Source organism: Neodiprion fabricii, chromosome 4 (genome assembly GCF_021155785.1).
Source record: "Neodiprion fabricii isolate iyNeoFabr1 chromosome 4, iyNeoFabr1.1, whole genome shotgun sequence".
NCBI classification, from domain to species: Eukaryota; Metazoa; Arthropoda; class Insecta; order Hymenoptera; family Diprionidae; genus Neodiprion; species Neodiprion fabricii.
Window position 1 is genome coordinate 2,231,277 of NC_060242.1, and position 23,804 is coordinate 2,255,080.

The 23,804-nt window shown below is 43.8% G+C and overlaps 1 protein-coding gene across 1 annotated transcript; it reads right to left on the reverse strand.

The window, feature by feature from the left end:
- Window positions 1–11,376: 11,376 nt before the first annotated feature.
- Window positions 11,377–13,427, reverse strand: LOC124179741 (solute carrier family 22 member 5-like). The gene is made up of 4 exons (XM_046564441.1): window positions 13,396–13,427; window positions 12,980–13,205; window positions 12,672–12,908; window positions 11,377–12,600 (listed from the first exon to the last, which is right to left on the reverse strand). The coding sequence occupies exons 1-4, from the start codon at window positions 13,425–13,427 to the stop codon at window positions 11,377–11,379; spliced, it is 1,719 nt and encodes a 572-aa protein (XP_046420397.1).
- Window positions 13,428–23,804: the final 10,377 nt, after the last annotated feature.

The window sequence follows — 23,804 nt, forward strand, 5'->3', positions numbered from 1 at the left end:
TTGAATTTTCAAAATCTGATTTCGGATTCGTAATCAGCGACCCCGAAAACTCTTGGGCAGAGTTTTTTCATCGGATTCGATCGAATTCGACACTTTCATCCGCCATATTGAATTTTTCAAATCCGATTTTAGATTTGCAATCAGCGACCCCGAAAACTTGTATTTTATGTAAAACATGCGTACGCGTAGAACGGTAACTTTCTCGGAAATGAAATATTCCTTCAATTTTCATGATTTCTTTCAACCAATTTGTTTCCAGCAATAATAATTTACATTGTATCGTAATAATTACTAGCAAGTATTGAAAACCTATCGGTATACTGTCAGAAATAGCAAAAAACCGCCAAGAAATATGTTGAAAAGTTCTCTGAATATACAAAAAAATGGATACAAAATAGGTGGTAAGAATACTTACCGCTATGACTGAAAGGGGGTTAACTGGTTGATGTTGATGAACATTTCTTATAATGGACGAAAATCTAAAGAAACCGAATTTTCCGCACAACCGACTGCAATTTTTCGAAATTATTTGGTTCCACGATTCGATTTGCTTCTGAACTACACGATCTTCATGTGAAAGAAATCGAAGGACGGAATTGTGGAAACGTTGTGTCTTCTCATAGATACCTGCAGCGCAAGATCTGCAAGCTATCGGTAATAACTTCCGTCGCAATAAACAGATCGAGGCTCGCACAGCACACATACGCTTTCTGTCTCTTCATATCTGTCTCTCTCGAGAATCTAATATCCGATGGTGAAAAGTAGGTTGCGAGAAGATTCATAAATCTGTCAAGAGAGATGCGCAACACGGAGTGGTGAGCTAAGAGAGAGAGAAGAAGAAGAAGAAGAAGAAGAAGAAGAAGAAGAAGAAGAAGAAGAAGAAGAAGAAAAAGAAGAAGAAGAAGAAGAAGGAGAAAAACGGGCCGAGACGGGCGGAATGGGGCGGTTGGTTCAAGGTATAAGGCCGAGGCGAATAGAATAGATAGATGTATAGATAGGGAGGCAGAAAAAGCGTTTCGCAAGTGCCGCGAAAAAGGTGGAGGGGGGGGGGGGGGGGGATGAAAAATAAACGAGTGAATTTAGCCTGACGTTATACATACGAAGAGTAATGTCGCAGTTATTCCGCGTATATCACATCGAAAAATATTACAATACAAACACGCACCGTCGTTATTCATTTGGTTCATTTATTCTCCTTAATTTCTCATAATTTCATAGTATAATAATTACGAATGATATTTTCTAGATTCTTATTTATATTATCCGAACTTTCAAATTGCAGCGATCGAAGTAGGTACGGAATTTTCTTTTTTACGGTTAATGCAGAGGATAATTGTCTGCCTTTAAGGGGGGGGGGGGTCAAAAACTCTCAAAATTCGACTACGTAATTTATGGACGTTCCCTAAAAATCGTGTTGATCGGTGTTAATTTATATTATCTGAGATGAAAACTACGCGGATTCTTAATTCCTGGTGCAAGTCAGACTGACAATAAGCACACGGACGCGTCGCCGCACGTGGGCATGAAAATATACAGGCAGGAGTAACGAGTCGAGGAAACCGAAAAAACCTTTTAAAGTAATATGGTCGGGGCCATAACTTCGCATAAGCAGTACCTTCGGATGGGGGGGTGGGGGGGGGGGAGGAGGAGGAAGTGCGATGCCATGTTTGGAAAAGGTTGATTTGTTCGCCCCTTCAGATCGCTGGTATAATATTGGACCGTTGTTCGTTCGTCGCGGATGAGACGTCTGTGTCTCCTGTACACGACCTCCGGTACCTTCGTCTGCAGGGTTCTGGCATATGTGTATTAGATTTATAGGAAGCAACCCTTTTTCATTTCATTTCATTTCATTTCATTTCATTTCATTTTGCTTCGTTCCATTCCATTATATTCGCCGCTCGCCGCAGTTTCATGCCACCCCGTTTCACCACCCCGCAATGGTTAGGCTGGACCCGCGGATTTGCTCTGCGGGTTATCTTCCGAGTTGCGGCCGTTAGTTAGCCTTGCACTCCGATTTTTATACACATCGCCACGGTTCTCTTTACGCGCTCACCAACGTCCGGGCTTCGTTATTAATATAGTAGTATATGGACTTCGCGTGTTTCCGTTTAATGTCGTTCGGCCAATTAAAAAAGATGGATATTTACGCCCCTGCAGTCCTTTTCTCACCTACCCGCGATTTTGATGTGCTTTTATATGCACATACGTATAACACGGTCAATAGGGGCGGGTTTGAAATTCCGAAAGTGCAAATTATCGAATTTTTTTCGTGCCGAAACTTGAAGTAAAGAAATCAAACTTTGACGAAACATCAAAGTTTCGAATGGTCCGAAAACCGACGATCAAAGTTCCGGAAGGACGAAATGCCGAATGGGCGTGACCCCGACAGGTAAAAGTTCCGAAAGTGTGAAAGAGAGAACACTTGAAAATCCGAACATCGAAATTCAGTTTGATCCAAGATTTTCTAGTAACTAGAATTTTCGGAATCTTGCATTTCGGAATTTTGAACCGTCGGGTTTCCGACGACTTGAAACTTTGTTGTTTCTTCAGAGTTTGTTTTCTTCACTCAAGTTTTGCCACCAAATTATTCAGAATTAGGCGCTTTCGGAACTTTAACCTCGCCCCTGTCAGAGTGGAAATATCTACTCTACATCCCGTTCTAGCCATGAAATTTTCGAGTCAAGTTAAAAAACTTTTGTCCTCCAAAGTACGCAATCAGGTTTTTACCATCGTTAAACAGTCGAGATATTCTTTGTGCACGATGGCACGGTTCGACCTGTAAGCATCGAAAAAAAAGAAAAAGAAAATAAAAATAATACCTCATTCCCCGTGAGAAGAATAAACGCTAAGTCGATGTAGAAATTCTATCTTCGAAATGAAAGGTAATACAGCTAAGGATACATAGAACGCGGGGTGGATGTAGAGGGTGGTAAATGCGGTGTAAGCAGGTATCTAGCGTGCAGTTGAGATCGCCCGAACGAAGCGTTACGGCTGATCGTAAAAGACAAGGTACCGTAAAACGGGAGAAATTAAAAGTTTGAAACTCGGCTACAGGACGTATACCTGTAAGGATTCTGCAGTATTAAAAGCGAAATGAAACGAGTGCCGAGTTGGGCGCGAGGCGTTTTCTCCAATAAATGCGAATTCCTCGATACGTGATATATACGTTTTTCTCGATATTTCGGCAAGGCGGTTTCAACCTCTGTGCCTGCTGCATTTGACGTCTTTCTCGCAGCGGGAACGACGTGAGTTGGCTCCGGTAACGGGCGGTTTTTTCTCATGTTCACCTCCTTCTTCTTCGTCTTTGGATCAGTCGGTATTCAGCGCACACCCGATATAAACGTCGTCATTAGTGCCGGTCTCTCCGCGTTCTTATTCGCCATTGCTGTATTATACTCGATGCTCTCCGCTTCTGCGGTGCCTCATGAAATAAGGATTCAGCGAAAAAATCTCTGCCGATTCTTCGTTCGTCCTCCGGTGGCCCCCGGACTAAATTTTCAATTCACTTCTTAACCCCGGCTCCTGCGACGGCCAATTTCTCGGGATTGATTCGTCAGCCATCACGGCTCATTGTCAGTTTTAACATGCGAAAATAATCACCAGAGGGTACAGAGTGCACTGGATTTGGTCATCTTAGGGTACCAGCAATTTTGCCCATCGTTTGATCCACTTGTGGACATATTCATTACGTGTTATTGGAGGTTGTGTCCACAAGCAGTACAGAAATGCTTTCGATCTACCTATGCAAACATTAATTTTCAAACCAGAGTACCGTGACTCTGTTTAATTCAATTATAGCTTTTCGATACGTTTTGCTGCTTGTGTAATTCGAAAAATTTATTATCAGTGCAAGCGGAGCGCTTGGACCGATTGATTCCAGTGGTATTGAAACTTCGGTATAAACGAGCTTGCTTAAACTTGGATTTCATGATCGTGAATTGCGTGACTGAAGATATTAATAGCCGAAAGATTGAGAGATCCAGAATTTCATGAAGGTGCATTTTATGCGGTGCAGTGATTTAGAAAGGTGCATCCGCCTTGTGTAATATTGATACAAGTTTTCTTCTTTAACCTAATCTCGAAGAGCCGAAGGGACGCCTTTCGAAAATGAGAAATCAATCAAACCTGGCGTTTATCACGATGATACGCCGTGGACTGCAGACTTGTACAAATTTCTCTTGTACGTGTACCGGCGACCCTCAATTTATGAGCTTTTCGAGTTTGGACAACGTAAAGGCAAACAGACAGTCCTAGGCAGCCAATTACCGAGGGTCGACGATCGTATTTATTTTCGACTCTCGAGCTCCCCCAGCTTCGTTTTCACCCCAAGAGGACTTTCGACCTCGACTCTTGGCTAGGCGAATCGGAGTGAAAATAGCCGGATAGGTGGCTAGTTTTTTGATTTTACGTTAATCTTGAAGTTGGCGGAGGCGACGGGGTGAAACTGCGATCTATGGAAATAAAGGAATACCTCTGAGCGTATACACGTCGTGCGATATTTAATTAGCGGATCCTGTAGAATTGTGGATTTATCAAATTTCCTTGATTTATCCCCAGACATTATCCGGTTCTCCAACTTTATATTTACACAAGCACAAGCTCCTCAGATTGAGAGGCTCTCTTGAAACTTTCCAAACTCCCCTCCGTCCCCTCTACACCCTCTCCACTTTCCGCAGTTCCCATCTGCAGCCCCGGGACGAAGTTGCTCTTCAGAATTCGCTCTCCTCTCCACCCTCGCTGCGGATCAATACTTGGAAAATAACAAAAGTAAATAAGTTTCAAACGAATGACAAATATGGATTATTCTACCCAGGTCTCGTAAATCATCAATATCCGTATAGATAGTTCAAACTGCTGCTGCTGCTGCTGCTACTGGAATGCTAGACGATTGCAGCGAGCTTCATCCCCACTTCTATTCGGCAATTCGCTCACCGAACAAATTAATCTCGAATTTATCGATCTCTCCCTGCTTCCTCTACGCACTGATGGAATTCTTTTTTGCCCCATTCGAAGAAACCGCCATCCATCCGTTACAGAGCGAATAAAATTATCCCCACGTTCATTTTCTTGCAATATTGTCACAATATTTTCACATCGGGTCATTCCCATGATCGCAATTTTAGGTGAGCTTAGAGAGCGAGGTTTCCGAATTGATTTTTATTTCCTGTTGATAATTGCATTCCTCTCTACAGGTATATATATATACATTATACATGTATATATGTATAGGGTTTACGTTGAAAAGAAAACTCGGTGAAATTTCATCGCGGGGAGGAAAAAAATAAAGCGTTGGAATCCAGATTCTCTCCTCGGGTGAATTATTCAAAAGGTACGAAGTAAATGAATAATATATTTGCTCTCGTGTATGGAAGGGATGGGGGTCTGTTACCTACTTACGTAAAACCATACCATATCACATATGTGTATTGCATCTGTAACCGAGTCTGGTAAAAGCATAGTTAAAGCTGTCTTGGTATCGCTGGTAATAATTACATCGGTAAAAAGACGTCACTTCTGAATATTTTTCAAAGCCTGCGGTGCGCGTAGCTGGACTAGATTTCATCGATCAGCGTCTGTAACGTTACTGGAAAAAAGTTGAAAGCAATATAGCGTATGTTGAACAAAAGTTGCAACGTATCGTTATACGTGTAGCTGTGCTGCAACTCTTTTCGTAAACACATAAATTTTCGCCATCGTTCAATCCGAGCCAACTCTGCTGACCTCGCAGCATTCGCAATTCCCCGACATCCAACAGAGTTGTCTATCTACGACATAACCGTATAACTCATACCGTGACGGTTTCGTATGGAAAAAGTTTCTCGAACATTTTCTCGAGGGTAAACCTATCCCGGTGTTGTTAAAAGTCTTGGTAGTGATCCTAGCGATCTCGTATAAATTTCAAAATCATGGATATCGAAAACACGACAAAAATCGATCGATCGATCTTCGAAACGCAAAGAACGTGGATCGGCATATGGCAATGTACGAGTCGCCATCATTGTAACACCTTTCGCGTATTATCAGCACAACTCATACGTAAAAGCTAAGTCACTGTCAAAAAAAACAAAAAAAAAAAACACAGAATTGTAATAAATGAAATACAGAGAGAGGATTTTAAATTCTAATAAGAACAGTAAGGCGAAAGACACTTTGTACTACAAAACTTGAACGTTAGACATTTGAAAACAATTAATAAGTTGTTGTGCGATGTTAAGCGTATGTTTGGAGGGACGAACAATTTTGTTAAATAAAAGAAGGAAAAAGTATTTCACACTGGTATATTTCATGCGAGAAAAGAAAATCGTTTTATACATAATACATGTATTTCCGTTGTTATAAATAACTAAATTAAACGGTCCGCGGGAGTCTTTCGGATTCTTGAGCTTTTCATCGTGCGTCCGCACCCCGTTCTACTCCTGCACTCTCGTGAGGTAACCACCACTTCAAGCGATAATGATCAGGTAGCCGCGTTAGAACGCGATACCCAAAATATACGCAACCGAATCTCTACGCCGGGTTTCGAGTTCCGGGCACGAGACCGTCAGGTGGCCGGCAGGTACCCGATGTCTTCGGCCCATCACGATATTCTCCCCGCCCGCGTTGGTGGCCGCCACCTGTTACCCAGGAGCCATTTTATACCATCAACCTTCCTCTTCGAACCTACGATAAATAGAGAGATCCCTTTTCCACGCTCTCGAAAAAAAGGTCATCGGCTATTTTTTCACACGTCTTGTGAGTGATTTATACACCTAACGGAGTTTGCGTGTACGAGTGCATACATTCATTCATACATACATGCATACCTGCGTACCTACCTACTTTCACTGTATGTACAATTAACCTGGAATGATGTCGACGGATTGATATTTTTCCTTTGTATATTTATATTCGAGTCACGGATTCTGAGATGTCATGGTAATACGAAATTATGCGGTTCTTCCTCTTTCTTCGGACCCAGATTCAGCTGCCTGATCTCGTCTTCGTATCGCAAATTCTTCGGAGGAGGACGAACCAGCCGCGCAGCTGCTTGTGCCAAGCTGTTGCAGGCTGAAAGAACTCCGCGTATTTCGTGTATAAAAGGCTGACGAAAGAAAGTTGTAAAAGGGGTTATAGTCTGGTCGGGACTTTTCAAAAATCGTTTTTTTAAAATTTCATTTCGTAATCTAGATATATTCAAGAGCTTTTGCAATTTTGCACGCGTTTTTCTGAAAACTACGTTTTCAAAGTCGGTGAGCAAGATTTCTTGGAAACGGCTGGACCGATCAGTCTCAAATTTTTACACAAGCTTTATAAATATATTTTTCACTCCTTGATCGAAGGTTTTTTCTTGCCGATAAATATTCACCATTTTACAAAAAATTAAGGCGAATATTTTTATGGAAATCGATTTTTTTTTGTATAGTTACTTTATCGCTAAATTTGTTGCTACCATATATTCTTATGAAAATCGTGACTGATTTGATACCTGAGCTAGCACAACTATTAATTTCTTCTCTTTCACATTGAATTAGGTTGATGAAATTTATTGCTTTTTTCTTACTAACTTGTTACACCATTTTCAGTATTGCTGTGCTACCTATTTGTCGAAAATGAATATTTTCCACACTCGATTCTAAACTTGGCTCAACCATGTATTAGCCACTGTAACAATTTCGTTGCTTCTCCTCTCGTAGAAGAATTAACTACTGTGAATGTTGCCAGGGCTCTGGAAAAGAGCACAACCCCACCGAATCCACGTATAATCGTGAAGAATAAACTGAGCTACACAGTCATCGCAGAAAAATTTGTCACAACAGCTAGAATTTTGCAAGTTTAAGTACCGGGTTTGCTACATCGAAACGCCACTTGGCTATGCTTGCAAAATATTTGTTTTACTGTTCTGGTTTCTGCTTCGATATTTAAAATTCTTGCTGTGACATATTTACACTAAAATTTGCTGATCCAGCGAATCATTATTTTTTGTGGCAAACGCGGAGGCAAACGTAAAATATTCAATTTCTCAAAAATAGGTGGCACAGTGAAATTTAAAGAAGGGCAAATTTGTGATCGTGCCCATTAGGCTGAAAAGCTCGTTAACAGACGTCCTATAAATAGAATTCTCACGTCTTGGATTGATTCGACTAATCGAACATTTTTCTTGCATTGTAAAATGTGCACTTATCTTGGTTACAAGTAGTTGGAAAAAAAAAAATTAAAAACCCAACTTGAGATGGTGCTGAAATTGATAATTGCCGTTATTGAATCGAAGTAATTACGTTTGACAATGTTTCATGATTAAGCAATTGGTTTTTGCATGGGCAGAAATACGCTCACCCTTTTCCTTTAACTAATTCTTTTGAATCCGTCCTTCTGGAACGATCCTCAGTAAGGCCATGTCGGTTATGCGTTTTGACATCCTTGGGATAAGGTGGACAAACGAATATAAATCAGTTAGTCCAGCGCTCGACTGACTGTCCGCTATCTGATCGCTTTATCGATATTTACAAGTGTAATTTAGCCTTATAAATCATGCAAAAACTGGTGCTCATAAATTCTGGAAGTTGGACGACGACGAGGACGACGGGTATGGCGACAGTGACTGGTTGGTGCACTTTGACGAGGAGACATGCCGATACTTAGTTATACCCTGCCTACTTGAGAGAGATCCGAACGGACCAAATTGAACCGAACCAAACCAAACCTTAACATTCGCAGGCCACGCGCGAAATAAAATATTTACGCGATGGAATGCTGTAAGGGGTATAAAGGAGTAGCAGTTATACCCAGTCGTTCACCGGGTCCATAAAACAGAGGTGGCCTCTATGATTAAATGGCTCGTAATGGCATAAAAACCCGGCACACGGAAAAAGAGACTTCCATATTCTCCAGTGGCTGGAGAGTGAGTTGAATTTTCTCTCGCTGTATTATATTTGATGAGAATTCTTTCACTTGTTCCTCAAAAATTCTCCACATGCAAGCCTTCAAATTAACAGTTCTCGCAATTTGCTGCATCTACTTTTTTCCATGAATATATGTCGGATACCGACGATCAACGAGAAATAATTAGGATGAGAATAGAGAACCCAGTAATTTCAGGCTCCGATGGTAATGCTTTGTACTCTTGCCCCCTGTTCAACCCAAGGAAAGAAGGATGGCAAACAGTGTTGGACGTGTACTGCAGCTTCGAGAAAGTTCGAGTGATATTCGATCGAAGAAACATGTCGAAAGAAGTCGATTTGTAACTTAATCTGAAAGTCATCAATTAGATCCGTAGGATGTAGGTATCTCTGAACGAGAGACTCGGCTGAAACGTATAAAGTGGTACTGAAATACGCATATATATATATATGAACGAGAAGAGCCGAGAGCAATCGGAGGGGGTGTGGAGGACGAGGAAGGCGGAGAGGGGACGAAGGACAAAGCTGAAATAATGCAATAAGAAGAAAACCCGTCTCTTCTTTGTCCCTAACGTGCAGAGCTGGGACATCATTCTTGGTTCGGTACAATTGCCGATGTTGCTGTTGTTGTTGTTGTTGTTGTTATCGTAGCTGCTTTTAGTTTGATGCTGTTGTTACGATCGTCGTTAACGTCATCATCATTACTTTAATTGCTACTATCGTTATTCGAAGTTATTCGACGTGTCCTTTCAACTACCTACTTCTCTCGAAATGGAGAAACGTTGATAAAAGGTATGAGATAAAGCATGTCGTCGTCGCCGTTGAGAATATAATCCATTATGCAACAGTGCGCAGGTGATGTATTAAATGCATAGTAAATGAAAGTGCCGTATCTACAGACTCAGCTCTCTCTCTCTCTCTCTCATGGGATTCATTCTTCTGGTAATACCATAAATGCAATCTTCGGATCCTGCGGCAAAAAACGAATTTTCTTTTTCCTCTCTCCCTCCCTTGTCAGCACATCTTTGATGTCGAGAGGAAGAGCCAATTTGCATTGTACAAGAATTACCTCTCTTCCGTTTCCTTTTATTTCACCCAATTTACGTTACTGACGACGGTAAGTAGAAGCAAGATTCAAAAAAATTGATCGCTGGTCATCCTCCGATTTCTTATGATTATTTCAGATTTAGATCGCTCCGATTCAGGGTTGAGAAGCGTTGATTCCGGGACGTTCGTACGCATGTGTAGGTACATACAACAGAGCGATGTTAAAATGGGAACCTAGCCTTACCCTCCGCTGACTCGACCGATGAAAAAGAGCTCTCTCGCGTTATAAATTCATGGAATATTTGCCGACAGAACGAAGCACTGACAACTCGGTGTGTATATACCCAGACAAGGAGGAGAAAAAGAGAGAGAGAGAGGGAGAGAGAGAGACATACATCCCCAACATCCACAGCGTCTATGTAAATCGATTGGCCAAACACAGTGTTGCCACGTCTCGTATAAAAATGAGCTGAAAAATATTTAGGAAAAGTTGGCCACAGGACAGGAGAGGTACAGAGCCGGTGTAATCGAATTTCTTCTGAAATTTATTCTCCTGATTTCAAAGGCATTGCTGCAGCAGCAGCGGCGGCAGATCTTTACTTTGTCATTTTGTAGAGAGCAAACTGTCCATTATAAAAGATGATGGCTCAGCCATTGTTCGCCACAATTCTCATTTATCTTACAAAACGTTTTTCCGAAGGAAAAGAGCTTACCTCTTCATTGCAGGGGTGTTCACCCTATCTTTTCTCGACAATTATTTCTACTCGAGGCGTTGACCTCAGTGACCAGCGATGAACCGCGAATCTGTCAGGGACCATCTCTTCGGCTTCGGTTTGCTAAAAGGGTGGATTATCTCTTGTCAGAAAATATATGCACATGTACCTACGTGGGATATTTAGTTTGTTTTCGAATGTAGAATGTAAGTTGCTCGAAAAGCAGGTTGGTTTTTTCGAAATCAGCGAAACACCCCACTAAGGTGTTCATTAGGGTTGTCCTTGTTTAAGGTGTTGACAAATGTTTTCCGCCTTACCACCCAAATCAACTTCCAATAATTCAACAATAATTGCTTTATTTTTTCATTTTTTTTACCTCGTTTCTAAGACAGTCCGATTTGTAATTGAAGTTTCTTATATCAACTCACATTGGAAAAACTTTTTTTTCTTGGTCTATATTTTATTGCAATAGTAATAATGTTCCAAAAAATCTGTAACTACGAGGTCTTAGTGGGCATTAGTGCTACTAACTGAAGAAAAATACACATCATCATACCAAGCAATCTATACGAATTGCACTACTTCTAAATAATAAAAAGTCAGGTTTTGCTGAATTAGCAATCTTAGAATTGAGGTAAAAATCTGAAAAAATTAGGCAACTGTTTTTGAATTATTCCAAATTTATTTAAGGGTGGTGCGGAAAAATTCGTCAACGCCCTAAATAAGCACCACCCCAGTGTTCATAATGCAAAATTTAGCGTAACTAACTCTTTGAAGTTGACGGCATCGAAGACCGTGTCGGGCATCTCACGCCAGAGTACATTATGGATGTTGAAAGTGAACAGGGCGGCAAGGAGGATAGAAATGACGGCGACGCTGGTGAACCCGGGGTAGTTGTAAAAGTGGCGAGTCCCTGCCCAGGTGAATGCGACCCAAAGGGCGTTCCACATCCCGGTATAAGTGCCGCGAAGTAGAGTAGGCACGGTCCTTGCGCCATAGTTGAGCAAGGTGCCGTAGCCAAGCCCGACGGCGAAGATGTTGGCCGAAAGAAGAGTGGTGGCGGGTCCTGTGGTGGTGAAGTAGTCGTCCTGGAGATTGGCCATCAGTATAAAGGTGGTGATGAGGAAGAGGAATATCGTGAGGTGAAGGAGCCTCTTGTGACCCATCATAAGGAGGCAGCACTGGCTGACGATGATCCCAGCCATTTCTACGTGCCCGATGATCGCATACCAGACCGGCACCCGTTTATGGTTGTAGATCAGCTTCGCCTGAGCACCTCCATTTATCACGCCGGACAGGCAGACGAGGTACCCGATGCTGATCATCTCGCAGGCTACCCCAGAGGCTTTCAGAAGACTCCAGAAACTCGGCCACCCTCGGGACAGCTGCTTCTCCACGTCGCTGTGTTCGACGTAGACCACGTGGAAGTCCGAGGGAATTGGGGTGCCGTTCGTCTTGCCCGCCTTTTGGATCACCGCGCCAAGTTGCGCCGACCTCCGCGTGCAAAAGAGCCAGCAAGGTGATTCAGGCACGAAGAAGACCAGGGCCAAGAAAAATGCGGCGACCGGAACGTTGATCACCAGTAACAAATGGTCCATCGATCCCATCGCGTCGAGGAGCGTCGGTGTCACCCCAACGCCGAGGCCGTAAGCGAGACACGCGAACGCCATAATCCGAGTCCGTGCGACGTTGCTGCTCAGTTCGGCTGCCATAACGAAGTTGACGATGAAGCCACCGTGGAAAAAACTGTGACAAGTCCGGACCACCACGTACGTGACGTAGTTCGGAGAGAAAACGAGACCGATTGCTGTAAACGGAGTCACTCCGCTCGCGATCAGGAGGACGGGACGACGGCCAATCCGGTCGCTCAAACAACCGAAGGTCAGGTAGCCCGTGATCTTACCGGATATCATAAGCACTTCCCACAGCGCACGCTCGTACTCCGGATTGCATGCCATACGAAACTGCAGGAAGAGGAAGAGATAGAAGAGGACGTACCCACATACCAATGGCTGCATGGATATTTAACGCGAACCTTCTCGGCGACGGTCCTTCCGAATTTTCTGCTATAATGAAACCTCTTGCACTTTACCGTACCAGCCTCGTTGAGTCGATTTATCGTTGGACTCCGTTCGAATGGAACACCCCTTAAAGAGGCGAAGTCATACCTGAACATGCGGCAGCCCCTGAATCGATCGTTCCATAGTTCCGGAGTGAGTCTTATGGCTTTACGTGTCCCAGCAAATCCTGCGACTTCGTCGTCTAGTTTGGGCTGTTCGGAGCGCGAATAATGGCGATGAAAACGTTTCTGCTAGGGATAATCTGGCGGGTTAATGGGCATACCGCATCTGCGTGGCTGTAAGTAATCCATTCCTGGTTTGTCCAGCTCCGAAGAGTCGCGGGCTTTTCGCACCACCATCCGGCCAAGTGCTGTACCGGTTCCAGACTCCCGTTCAGCATGTGGATCATGATCATTGCGCACGAAATAGCGGCTATGATCATCTGCCAGATGCCGAATCCGGCCGCAGCTACTATCAGCTCCTCGGACGGTACGACAACGTCCCGGTCCCTGTAAGGGCGTACGCGTCGTCGGGGTTAGACGAATCCTTTCAATCAGAGGGTCGGTCGTGTAATTTCACTTTTCATATTGCTCATCATCCAATCAATCTGATTCGTTGATTAAACTTTGCAAAACAATCAGAATGCTTGGATGGTGGGACATGTGGAATTACATAGTCGACCCCCGGGCTGTGACTTACGCTCTTTCGACGTCCACTGCTGACGCCCTCATCGCGGTGAACCGGATTCACGGTCGTCAGGACTTACAATTGAATCGCATGATCGCGTCGAGTCTTTGGAACTGTCAAGATGCCGTACGATGACATTTGAGCGTCGGTGGATCTCGGGTGTTATGAATGTTTAACGAGCTAATTCTCGGAGGCCGAAGGCGATCGTCTCTGTTTTTCCGAGGTCTTAACAACTCTCGAGCTCGTTAATTTCACGGCGTAATTCGACCCAGCTTCCTCAGCCCTTTTCAAGTCGCCGGAATATCCGGGGGCTTAGCTCAGGCCGACGGGACGGGTCAACTCGGCGACGAGGATGGCTCACGCAGCCTTGGGAAAGACCTACCCCAAGGCGTCTGTGATAGGGGTTGGACCGGTTGGTCGGATGGCTGCGACAGTTGCCGGGATTCCGAACTAACCCTGCGGGGATAAACGGGCGAGCCAAAGGGTCGCTCCCTTTTCACCTCCGGCTTGCCCATCGTAAAATATCCTCCTCGGCTTCGTGTCGTAGGTCGGGAATTCTGCACCGAGGTCACGCGGATAACTGCAAGCATACATATTAGGGTGGTTCATTTTTTAATCTAATCATAAGAAAATATTTAGAGGCTGCTACCAATTATTTTCATATTTTTTATTCATTTTCAAGTGTACACTTTACGGACTTGTATATATGTATTAGTTTATTTCTTTCGCATCGTGGTTGATCATTGTTTATAAAAATCACTACTGAAAATGAAACTAGGACATTAAGGTGATGCGATACTCCTGTTTGGGTAACAAAAACTGTTATCCAAATTTCTCCGAGACGAATAATATTTCGGATAGAAGATGAGAACAGCTTACTCCGGAATTGTTAGGCGCAGTTTGCTGTTGATTGGTGACCGATTAATTGAACCACGGTACAAAAAAAAAAAAAAAATAAACTAATAAATATATAACAAGTCCGTAAGGTGTAGACACAAAAACGAATAACAAATATTACAATAATTGGTAGCGACCGCTAAATATTTTCCTACCTCCTCCAGATTTTGCGACACTTTTTCTTTCAGTATTTCTCACAAATTTTTCGAGTAGCACCGCAAAGAAGAAAGAAAAGTTAACAAACGAACCAGCCTAGTGAATATGCAATTATTCCCACTCTTGCTGATAGTGCATTTTCGCCATTCGTTAATTGAGGAGATTGTGGAAGAAAAATACAGAGACAAAAAGGTGAAAAGTGCGAAAAGTAAGAAGTAAAATAAAAGGGACTGCGTCCCGAAGTGCCGAAGATGGCGCGAAGCACCGGGAACAGAGTCGGCCATGCAAATGCATAATTCATATCTTTCTCCTCGTCCCTGTAACCTCCGTCTCGTCACACCTTTCCTCTTCTGCCCCCGTCGCCTCCACACTCCAATCTCTCTTTATTCTACTTTACACTTAGTTTTGTTATTATAGAGGAAAGTTTATACCTTGTTATTTATGTGACGATTATTCTGCAAAAACTTTGTCGCGAATTCACGACGAGACTGCGTCGTTCCAACACTTTTTTCCACTTTTTGAGAGAGAAACTTTTGCCAGCGAAAACCGGCTAAATGATCCACTTTGACAAAATCAGCTGACAGTTATTGTTTCGTAACTATAGTTGATCTTTGAACAATTTGTCTCTCCCTCGAAGCATCCTCGTTATTACATATCACGCGAATCTTGAATTCAGTTTGATGAATTTTTTTTCATTATTCTCATACTTGTACTCGCGTTACGCGTATAGTATGTAGTAAATACCTACAACTGCATACGGATACACCAATTTATCCACATACACATCTACTTACTCCTCGGATGTTTCTACTCCATAGACTCTATTTCAGGCTCCAGCAGCATATTTCTGCAAAGAGCTTTTAAACTCTATTTGCAACTCTCGAAAGAGCGAAAGATATTGCATTGCCTTCGGAATATGCAGCATGTATTCCCATGTGCTCTTTATGCTATGGGTAGATATATTGTGCATAAATTTCCCCCTGCAGCATCCCCGATGCACCATGGTACCCATACTCGCGAATCTCCGAGCACACCTTGTGCATATAATATGTGGCTTGCTTCCAAACTCTGCAAGGCATCATAGCTTTAGATATTTGTTGTAACATTTCCTGAATTAAATATCATCGGGTTTTCCATGCAGTTCGACTCGTTGCAATATTTTGCCTATCCACTCGTCGGAGTTCCAATGACGCGAGGGGCAGTTTATCCGTTTATATCATTGGCCAATATGTTGCAGTATTCCGCACCGTGTTGATATCCACATATATATATCCCAAGCATATTTTGAAATTTTTTTTATTAGTATTGTTATAATTATTGGCTGTAAAAAGTGGCCGTGTATGAGCATCGGAATAAAACGTGGATTATACGATTGGTCAGCGATGCTTGGGTGCTGAGGATTTTAATGGGACGGCAGCATGGTTCTCCAGCTAGGATGAGTATAATGCGTTTACAACCATCGTAAAAATATAAAACGGTGCTGCGTGATGTGCGTGTGACTTATATGGAATGGTATCTACATTGAAGGAAAGTAAATTAAATCGGAAAACTCTTAGGACGGCAAGTAATAAGCGGGTGATAAAAATTTCGATTGAAAAAAGATTTCAATATATAAAAAAAAAAAGAAAAACTGTTACATTGATCTGTCTCAACGAGTAGCTGTACATAAATCGTTTTTGTTCCGATTCTTCAGTCCCGAGAGAGGATAGAAGGAATGAAATAAAAAAAAACGGAGATACAGGGAAAAAAATCCCGACGCTGTAAGGAAAATATATATATGAAAAAAAGCTCAGAGTGAAAACAAATTGAACAGAGAGCGATCCGCCTGCACTATGTAGTCGTCCATGTTTGAAATATATCCCGTGCGTATATGCGCGGAGATATGTATGCCGGAACGGAAGTAATCCGACAGAGGTACGAACTAATAAATTCTTTTTTATAGCCAGTTTTTCGCGTTTTTACTCATAAAATACCTGTGTCCCGCAGCAGTAGTAGGGAGACGTATCTGGTATACAGGCATAGAACGTACGCGACGATCCGTTTGTTACACACACGTTAGTTCGGCTGGACATAAATGTTAGTGCCAAGATACGGAGTCCCGTAATTTAGAATCCTATCGCGTAAATGTATGCGTTGATGAAATTGTGCGTAATACAAAATATACACGTTATACGCAGAATTTAAATCCGGGTGTAATAAACGCGTATAATAGTGATGGAGATGAAAAGAGGCAAGGATTTATCGTGTATGGAGCTTTGAAAAAGATGCAATCAAAAAAAACAAGAAGAACAGAAAATTTCGTGTGTATAGGAAAATACCCGGTCTACGCATACTTTGAATTTTTCCAAGCCAGTGGCTGAGTGGTAGACGGCGAGGGGGGGACGGTGGAAGAGGAGCTGGATAGACGGGCAAAGGACGGGGCGAAGGGGAGGAGGAGGTACGCCGTTGTTGCGGCCCGTTCAAAGAGAGAAAGACCCAATAAGAACGACTTTTAACATTCCCGTAGGATCGATAGCTCCGGGCGGAAAGAAACAGCGCGCGAGTGAAACGAAATTTCAAATACAAATCGCATTCGCCGTATTCTCCCTCTCGGTCCCCCTTTTCCTCCACCCCTCCCTCTACCGCCCCCTCCTCCTGTCCTTTCTCCTCCTCCTCCTCCTCCTCCTCCTCTTCCTTCAGCCCCACCAAACGGCACCCTTCCCCACTTCTTTATGTCCCGACTCTCTGCACCCCTTTTACCTCCCCTCCGACACACGCGCACTTTCATATATATATATATAAGCGCACAAATACCAGATTGAAAACATGAACACACGGATTGAGAGGCGCGCGCGCGCCGCCAAAGTTATAATGTACATTAATATATATATTATATACCATGGCGTGTAAAAAACTGGATTCATAAGAGACATTAAAAACAAAAAATCGTTATTCTTCTGTCCCCGAGTCCGTTCCAGGACGCCTGTATAAGCGATGGTCGCAGTTGGTCTGTGATTTCTTACTTGTGAGGCAGAATGAACCCTTTAGTGGTGCAGACAATTAATTAATACTACGCTCTTTGGTACAAGGATTAAGCAGGGATGATTGTAAGCTTTTCTGATCGTCAACCACCGGTAATTAAAATAATGCGCGTCAGCGAGTTTTTCCTGATTATTCGTTTAGCATCTCCCGCTTGAGCATAATATCTAAAACCGTTGACGTTAGGTTAGGTACATCTTCCGGCGTTGGTTAGAGCTCGGATGTTATCCACCCCTTGAGCTTGTCAGTCGGTAAACTTTCGTACCTTATCCTACGTGGCGTACAGTAAAAAATCCGTAACAAATTTAAGGACATTAAAAACAGAATATTTCCGGAAGTCAAGATAAATTCAAGGATAATTTCGAGGGCTTTTAAAGGACAAGCGATATTCAAGGATATTTCCAGGAAAACTGGACGCAATGTCCTAGTTGATAATGGACAACGAGCAGGAAGCGATTGGGAAGTGACTGGCGAGGCGCTCGACCCCTGGAGAGTGTCTCTCTGTGAGGACATCGTACCTGACAACAAAATTTCTGCTAGACTGTACTACGCCGGGAGGGAAAATCCATTTCGTTTTAACCTGACGTTCAAATTGAATGTTTTGTAGTTGCGGCGGGGGTTCGGGGCGGTTGGGACGGCGGGGTGCCGCCCCTACCTTCACCTCTCCTCCTCCTTCCTCTAAATCACGTTTATCGGAGGGTAGCCCCGGTGCCGTCGGCCTCCCGGAGGAGCACCGCGGGGCCGGCGGGAGAGGCCGTGCGGAGGAGCAACTCGCGGATATTGATTCCCATGAGACGCGCGCGCAACTCGCGAGGTTACGGGTACCGTGGGGTCCCCGGTCGGGCAGGTGGGAGGGTTTTTATGAGCTTTAAAATTGAACCCATTAGCCAGCTTAGCTGTAACTAGAAAATTGCCTTTTGTTAATTTGGATTTACCGGGACGCCGGGAATTTCATGCTAGGATGTACCTGCGTACAAGGGGAGAAGATTCCGAGACGGTCGAAAGAGTGCAACGGTGTTACACCTGCAGGGTTGTACGTCTATTAGCATCCCTAAAGCAAGAATTACCCGGTTCGAAGATGTTCTCGAGATCGAGAACGGTGTTCAGCGGTCCTGGAAACTATCCTTGAATTCTTCTTATCTCCTGGAAATATTCTGTTTTTAATGTCCTCGAATAACTTGAAAATTACCTGGTAATATCCTTGAATTGGTTACGGATTTTTTACTGGACACCACGTCAAATCAGCGGGGAGAGCTTAAGACCCAACGTAACGGTTCATCTTGTACCTAGATAAGCGTCGAGAAAAGTTGGAACCGGTTTTCCTTCCCCTCTCCAAAAATTGCTCTGTAATAACTGCAAGCGATTCTGACGTCTTATGGAATCCATTTTGAATGTTGTACCAGCTACAGTTACGTACCACCACTTTGCCCTTGTATATGAGAAACTGCACAGAGGGGGACGCGCAAGCGTCGTTCCGATTTAGGTACGAGGATCGGGAGTCGGGGGTTGAAATGTACCTACTCGGAAATGTTTAACCTCTTTGCGGATTTCTCAAAGTCTCTCTTTCTACTCTGTTTCCTTCTTCAGACCCTTCGTCGCAGATCTGGGAGGCGGGCGTTCCCCTCAAATCAATGGCCCGTTCCTCGGGGCTAAAAGCATAGCTATGAGAGCTGCTTGCTTCGTACTTGCAGGCTACAGGCATGGAATTCCAAATTTACATCTAAATCCCTCATTCGCGTCTGACGGCATCGACCCTCGATATCGTTCTCCGCGTAAAGGGATGATCGTGAACTGGGGGAAGTGTAACGGCGATTAATTCCTGCGACCTTACTGGCCGAGACTCAGAGACCGAACTTGTTTTACTCACGGTTTACTGTTTATTCGAAACCTCTTCAAAGCTCCTCCCTGCCACTAACGGGCACCGCTTTTTGGTCTCACATAATCCAGTCAGTCGAGTCTGTACTCGCAATGTCTTTGTCATACTTCAGCGTCGTGTCTCGTAACGTAATTTGCGTAATTTCCGTTGTTTACCGTAGTGAAATAAAATGTCAAGTCTGGGTCGTTAGGCACAGAGTTATAACGTGGGCAGACATTTATGAAGCACGCGAGTCAGAACGTACGTTTTATCTCTACCCTTAAGCCTCCGTTTCAGAATTGCGTAAATATAAATTCGCAAAATGTTTGGTGTACCGTGGCTTCTTTGAAGATTGTCCAAAATCGGATTTCGCATACCGGTGCGTTAAAATAACCTAAGTAGCATCCGCTTTGCCGCAGGAGTTCCGAGAGATTCCAGGGAAAATATTAAAGCTGGGTGCAATGCCTTCCGACGGCACATTTTCACCGCAATAAGAAATTACCCCCGATATTCCATTGGCGGTATCGTATTCTTGACAGACTCGCAAAACGCGTTCGTATCACGCGTGTGTAATAAAATGGCTCTGCCGGTGAACGAGAAGTGTAAGACTTTACAAGTGTAAGCAACCTCGTGTCTCGGACTTGGTTTTTCTACTTTTACTCGACCGTTTAGCTCTGACTGGCTGGCTATACTCTGCCACAAGTGGTCGGAGATCAGTGATCTCTGCTCGGGTCGTCTATGCGGTGGTCGGCTGACCTCACAGTGCCGTTACTACTGTGCCTCGGAATTCTATTGCCAGGGGATTCCCCGCCCGCGCTCTTTTCGCTCCGCCGTTAGGGCGCGCTTTAGGACTTCTTCTCCTGGCCTAATGGGATCTGAAAGTTGGGCCCGAAAGGATATTCGAACGAACGACCGTGGACCCCGAAGCATTGGGGTGAAGTTTGACGAATTTCCAAACGCAACGGCAACCAAATGTCAAGCGAGTCGGGCTTATTCGCGATTTTGAAACCGACTGAAATTCTAGAGTCGCCACCGCGCCTGCAACGTGGTCGGAATAGTCCGGACGGCACGGCGTGCGCTGTCGGCTGGCACTTGGCGGTTCGCCGCACGCTCCTATAGGTGTTAAATCTGGTGACACTTTGTCGGGAATTGCAGGGGTGTTGGTTGGTTACGCGTGCGATGATCCTCCGAATGTCGTCGACCATTATGTCTCACAAGGAAGGTGTATGCCAGGTCGATTTCTGCGATTTCATTTCTTTTTTAATATGTTATAGAAGGCTAAAAACTAAGTTTCTTGTTTGTCTGCCATTAAATACCTTAAGGGGTTGAAACCACCCTCCAAACTAAGGCATGTCAAGGGGAGATTTGGCAATCATACTTATTTTTGGATTTTTTTTTTAAAGAAAATGAAAACACTCAAAGCAGTTTCAGTTTGAGAGTTCAATCGTTTATAATTTAAAGACCGTTTTGAATTTTTTCATCGAAATTAATAACAAAATGGTGGCATGAGGATTTTAGTAGCGAACGATTCCGAACTCGAGGGCTTTTCTAGTGGCGCATCTCTCGACATCACTGTCCAACTTGTAACAGAAAAAAAAATTCGAGTTAAAAACACCCTTTCGGGTTCGAGTGCGTAGCCCAAATGGTAAAAAAAAATCTTTTCATGTACATACGATTGTGGATAAAAAATTGGTGAAAAAATTGGTATGAAAAATTTTGGGATCGAAATTCAAACAATTAGCCACAAGCTCGAATCGATATATGTACAAGTTTCAAAGATTGCGTCAAAATTTCAAGTTGAACGGATAAAAATTGAGCGAGGAATCTGCGCCACTGGATTAAGAACGTGGTCGTTCGCAACTCATATGCATCGTGCCACCATTTTGTTATTAATTTCAATGATAGTATTCTACAATGTTTTTGAAACTATGACTAATAAAGCCTTCGAACTAAAATTGCTCCAAGCGTTTTGATTTCCCTTAAAAAAATAAAAAAACAACTCCTCAAAATAGGTATGATTTTAGACCGTCCAAGCTGTACCCTCCCCCCCTCCTTGCGGATAAATATGTCGCATAGAGATACCTTCCTACTCAAACGAGCCAGTCGCTCGGCATTTCGCTGATCTGTTGCAATGCAGAAGCGTCGCGATCAAACGTTCATGTATATCAGAATTGTGGGACGAGATCGGTTGTCCGAAGGCGGAAGGTCAAACGGGTATTTTGGCGGGCCTCGGAGGGTCGTTGAAGAAGGTCATTGAGTAGCGTCGTTGGCCTTGTCGGCGGTACGAGAAAAAGAGAGAGAGAGAGAGAGAGAGGGAAACGAGGATGGCGCTTCGCCGCGTTGGTGCGAGAAAGAGAAGCACGGTGGAGACGGAGGGAATTTGCGAGTGCGACGGAGACGCCCGATTTAGATATCACGCCTGACCTCGCGGTCGCCCGACAACGTTTCCTCGGGGCAAAGCCGACCGCCCGGCTGCCTTCCCACCCTCCCCGCTCGTCCCAAAGCCCCTTTTCTAACTCCCTTCGTCGCTTCCTTCCTTCCTTCCTTCCTTCCTTCCTTCCTTCCTTCCTTCCTTCCTCCTTCTCCTCCTCATCCACGTGTCTATGAATGAACCGAACCCACGTGCCGGCCACGTGCAGCTGATCCACGCAACCTCCCGCCTCTTTCCAAGATCCACACCTAACTGACTCACACTTCCGCACATTAACGTGCCCTGTCCGTACGAGAGACGAGAGTGCATGTATCGACTACGGGGACCGCCAAGTGTGCCGAGGAGTCGCGATGCGATCCTCGTCTCGGACAGCCTTTCACGAGGTACAATTCGCCTCATGCGGCTGACTCTCAGCCCAGCAGCCTGCAGCCCGGCACTTGACCCGCGTCAATCTCAAGTGTCAGTATTGAAAACACGCGATTTGATGTTTATTATGAAGGGTTGGCGTTTGTCATACCTCTGATGTACGAGGTCCAAGTTCTTAACGTCGATCCATTACGGTTGAGGAAAATTCGATATACCGTGGCAAAGTTTAACGCATTGTATACTCGTCTGTTTGCAACAAAAAAGAAAACAAAACAAAACTTGCGTGTGGCAATCACGCCCGACAGAAGTGAAACCTTCTGAAATTTATATGAATGATTTACCGTGACTTGGAGTACTCAAAATATGCCTGTTTGAAATGGCTTATAAATTCAAATGAGGCTGAGAGAATGAGAAAGAGAGGAAGAGAGAGAGAGAGAGAGAGAGTCAACGAAGGATAGGGGGAATTAGCAATTTCTCATTTTTATTTATCAGCCTCGTCGCTAAAGACGTTTCACTTATTGTTAAAAAAAAAAAAAAAATCGACTCCTTCAACGTCATTCCGAATTGGCAAAACAGAGACTTTTTGTTCAATGGTTCGTCGATACACGGACGTCATCCTGTAACTATTCATTCTCGCATAACCACGCGTGTGCTTTTACAATTAGATAGCTGGAGTACGTAGCAAACGATCGATCTAGTCTGAAAAATTTATAATTCATGGCAGAAGTTTCTGGTCTACAGACATAATATTTAGCGTGTTTTATCATAGCACATAGGACAATTATCAGGAGCTATTCTAACTCTAGTTTCAGTATACGGATACAATCGTATTAAACAGTAGGTACGGTACCTGCTACTTCAAAGTTTCGTTGAACAATGTTTAACGTCTCGCATTATGCAGGGTGCCCGTTAAAATCCTGTAAGACATTTGATCGAGCATCTACACGGTTCGAAAAAAAATTCCCCAGCAGGTTCTTCAAAATTTTTGATTTGTCTTAACCATTTCTTAGTCTATGACTAAGGAAAAAAAATGTCAAAATTAAAAGTTGACCGTTAATATTACAAAAATTTGCGTCACACTCGTTAACAGAAATGTAAGAAACAACGCAAATACGAGTATAAAGTGAACCTGCTCGGACGTGAAGTTTAGTACAAATTTTTCCAACAGTAATAAATTTCGACGAAAATTTTTTTCGTCGACGTGGGTCATCAAGAGACAAAACGTATGTCTAGCATTATACTAAACATAAACATAAAATATATAAATAGTAAACATACATTTTGTCTCTTTTCGAAACCTTCACCGTCGAACCAAATCTCCGTCACAATACGTCGGTTCACGATTCCCATCTCGTCTAAAATTGTAAATTTATCAAACTTCTAGTAAATGGGTAAAAAAAAAAAAAACAAAAAAAACACCCGGTTCCTCGAGTCCCGCGCCATGTCTCTCACAGACATTAATGTTGGTCGCGAGTTGGCCGCGATCGCAAGTAGAAGGCAGAGAGATCGACGCGGGACGGACAAGTTGGTTCGCCGACTGCGCACGAGGAACCTGAAGCCGTGGGCGAGGGCGAGGTGGGGGGGGGGCTGGGGGGATGGATGGCGGGCGTCGAGGCAGGTGGAGAAGGGACCCTCTCGAGGGGTCGCCGAGGGGGGGACGAGGACGAGCATCCACCCGCCGGCGCCGCTGCACTGCAC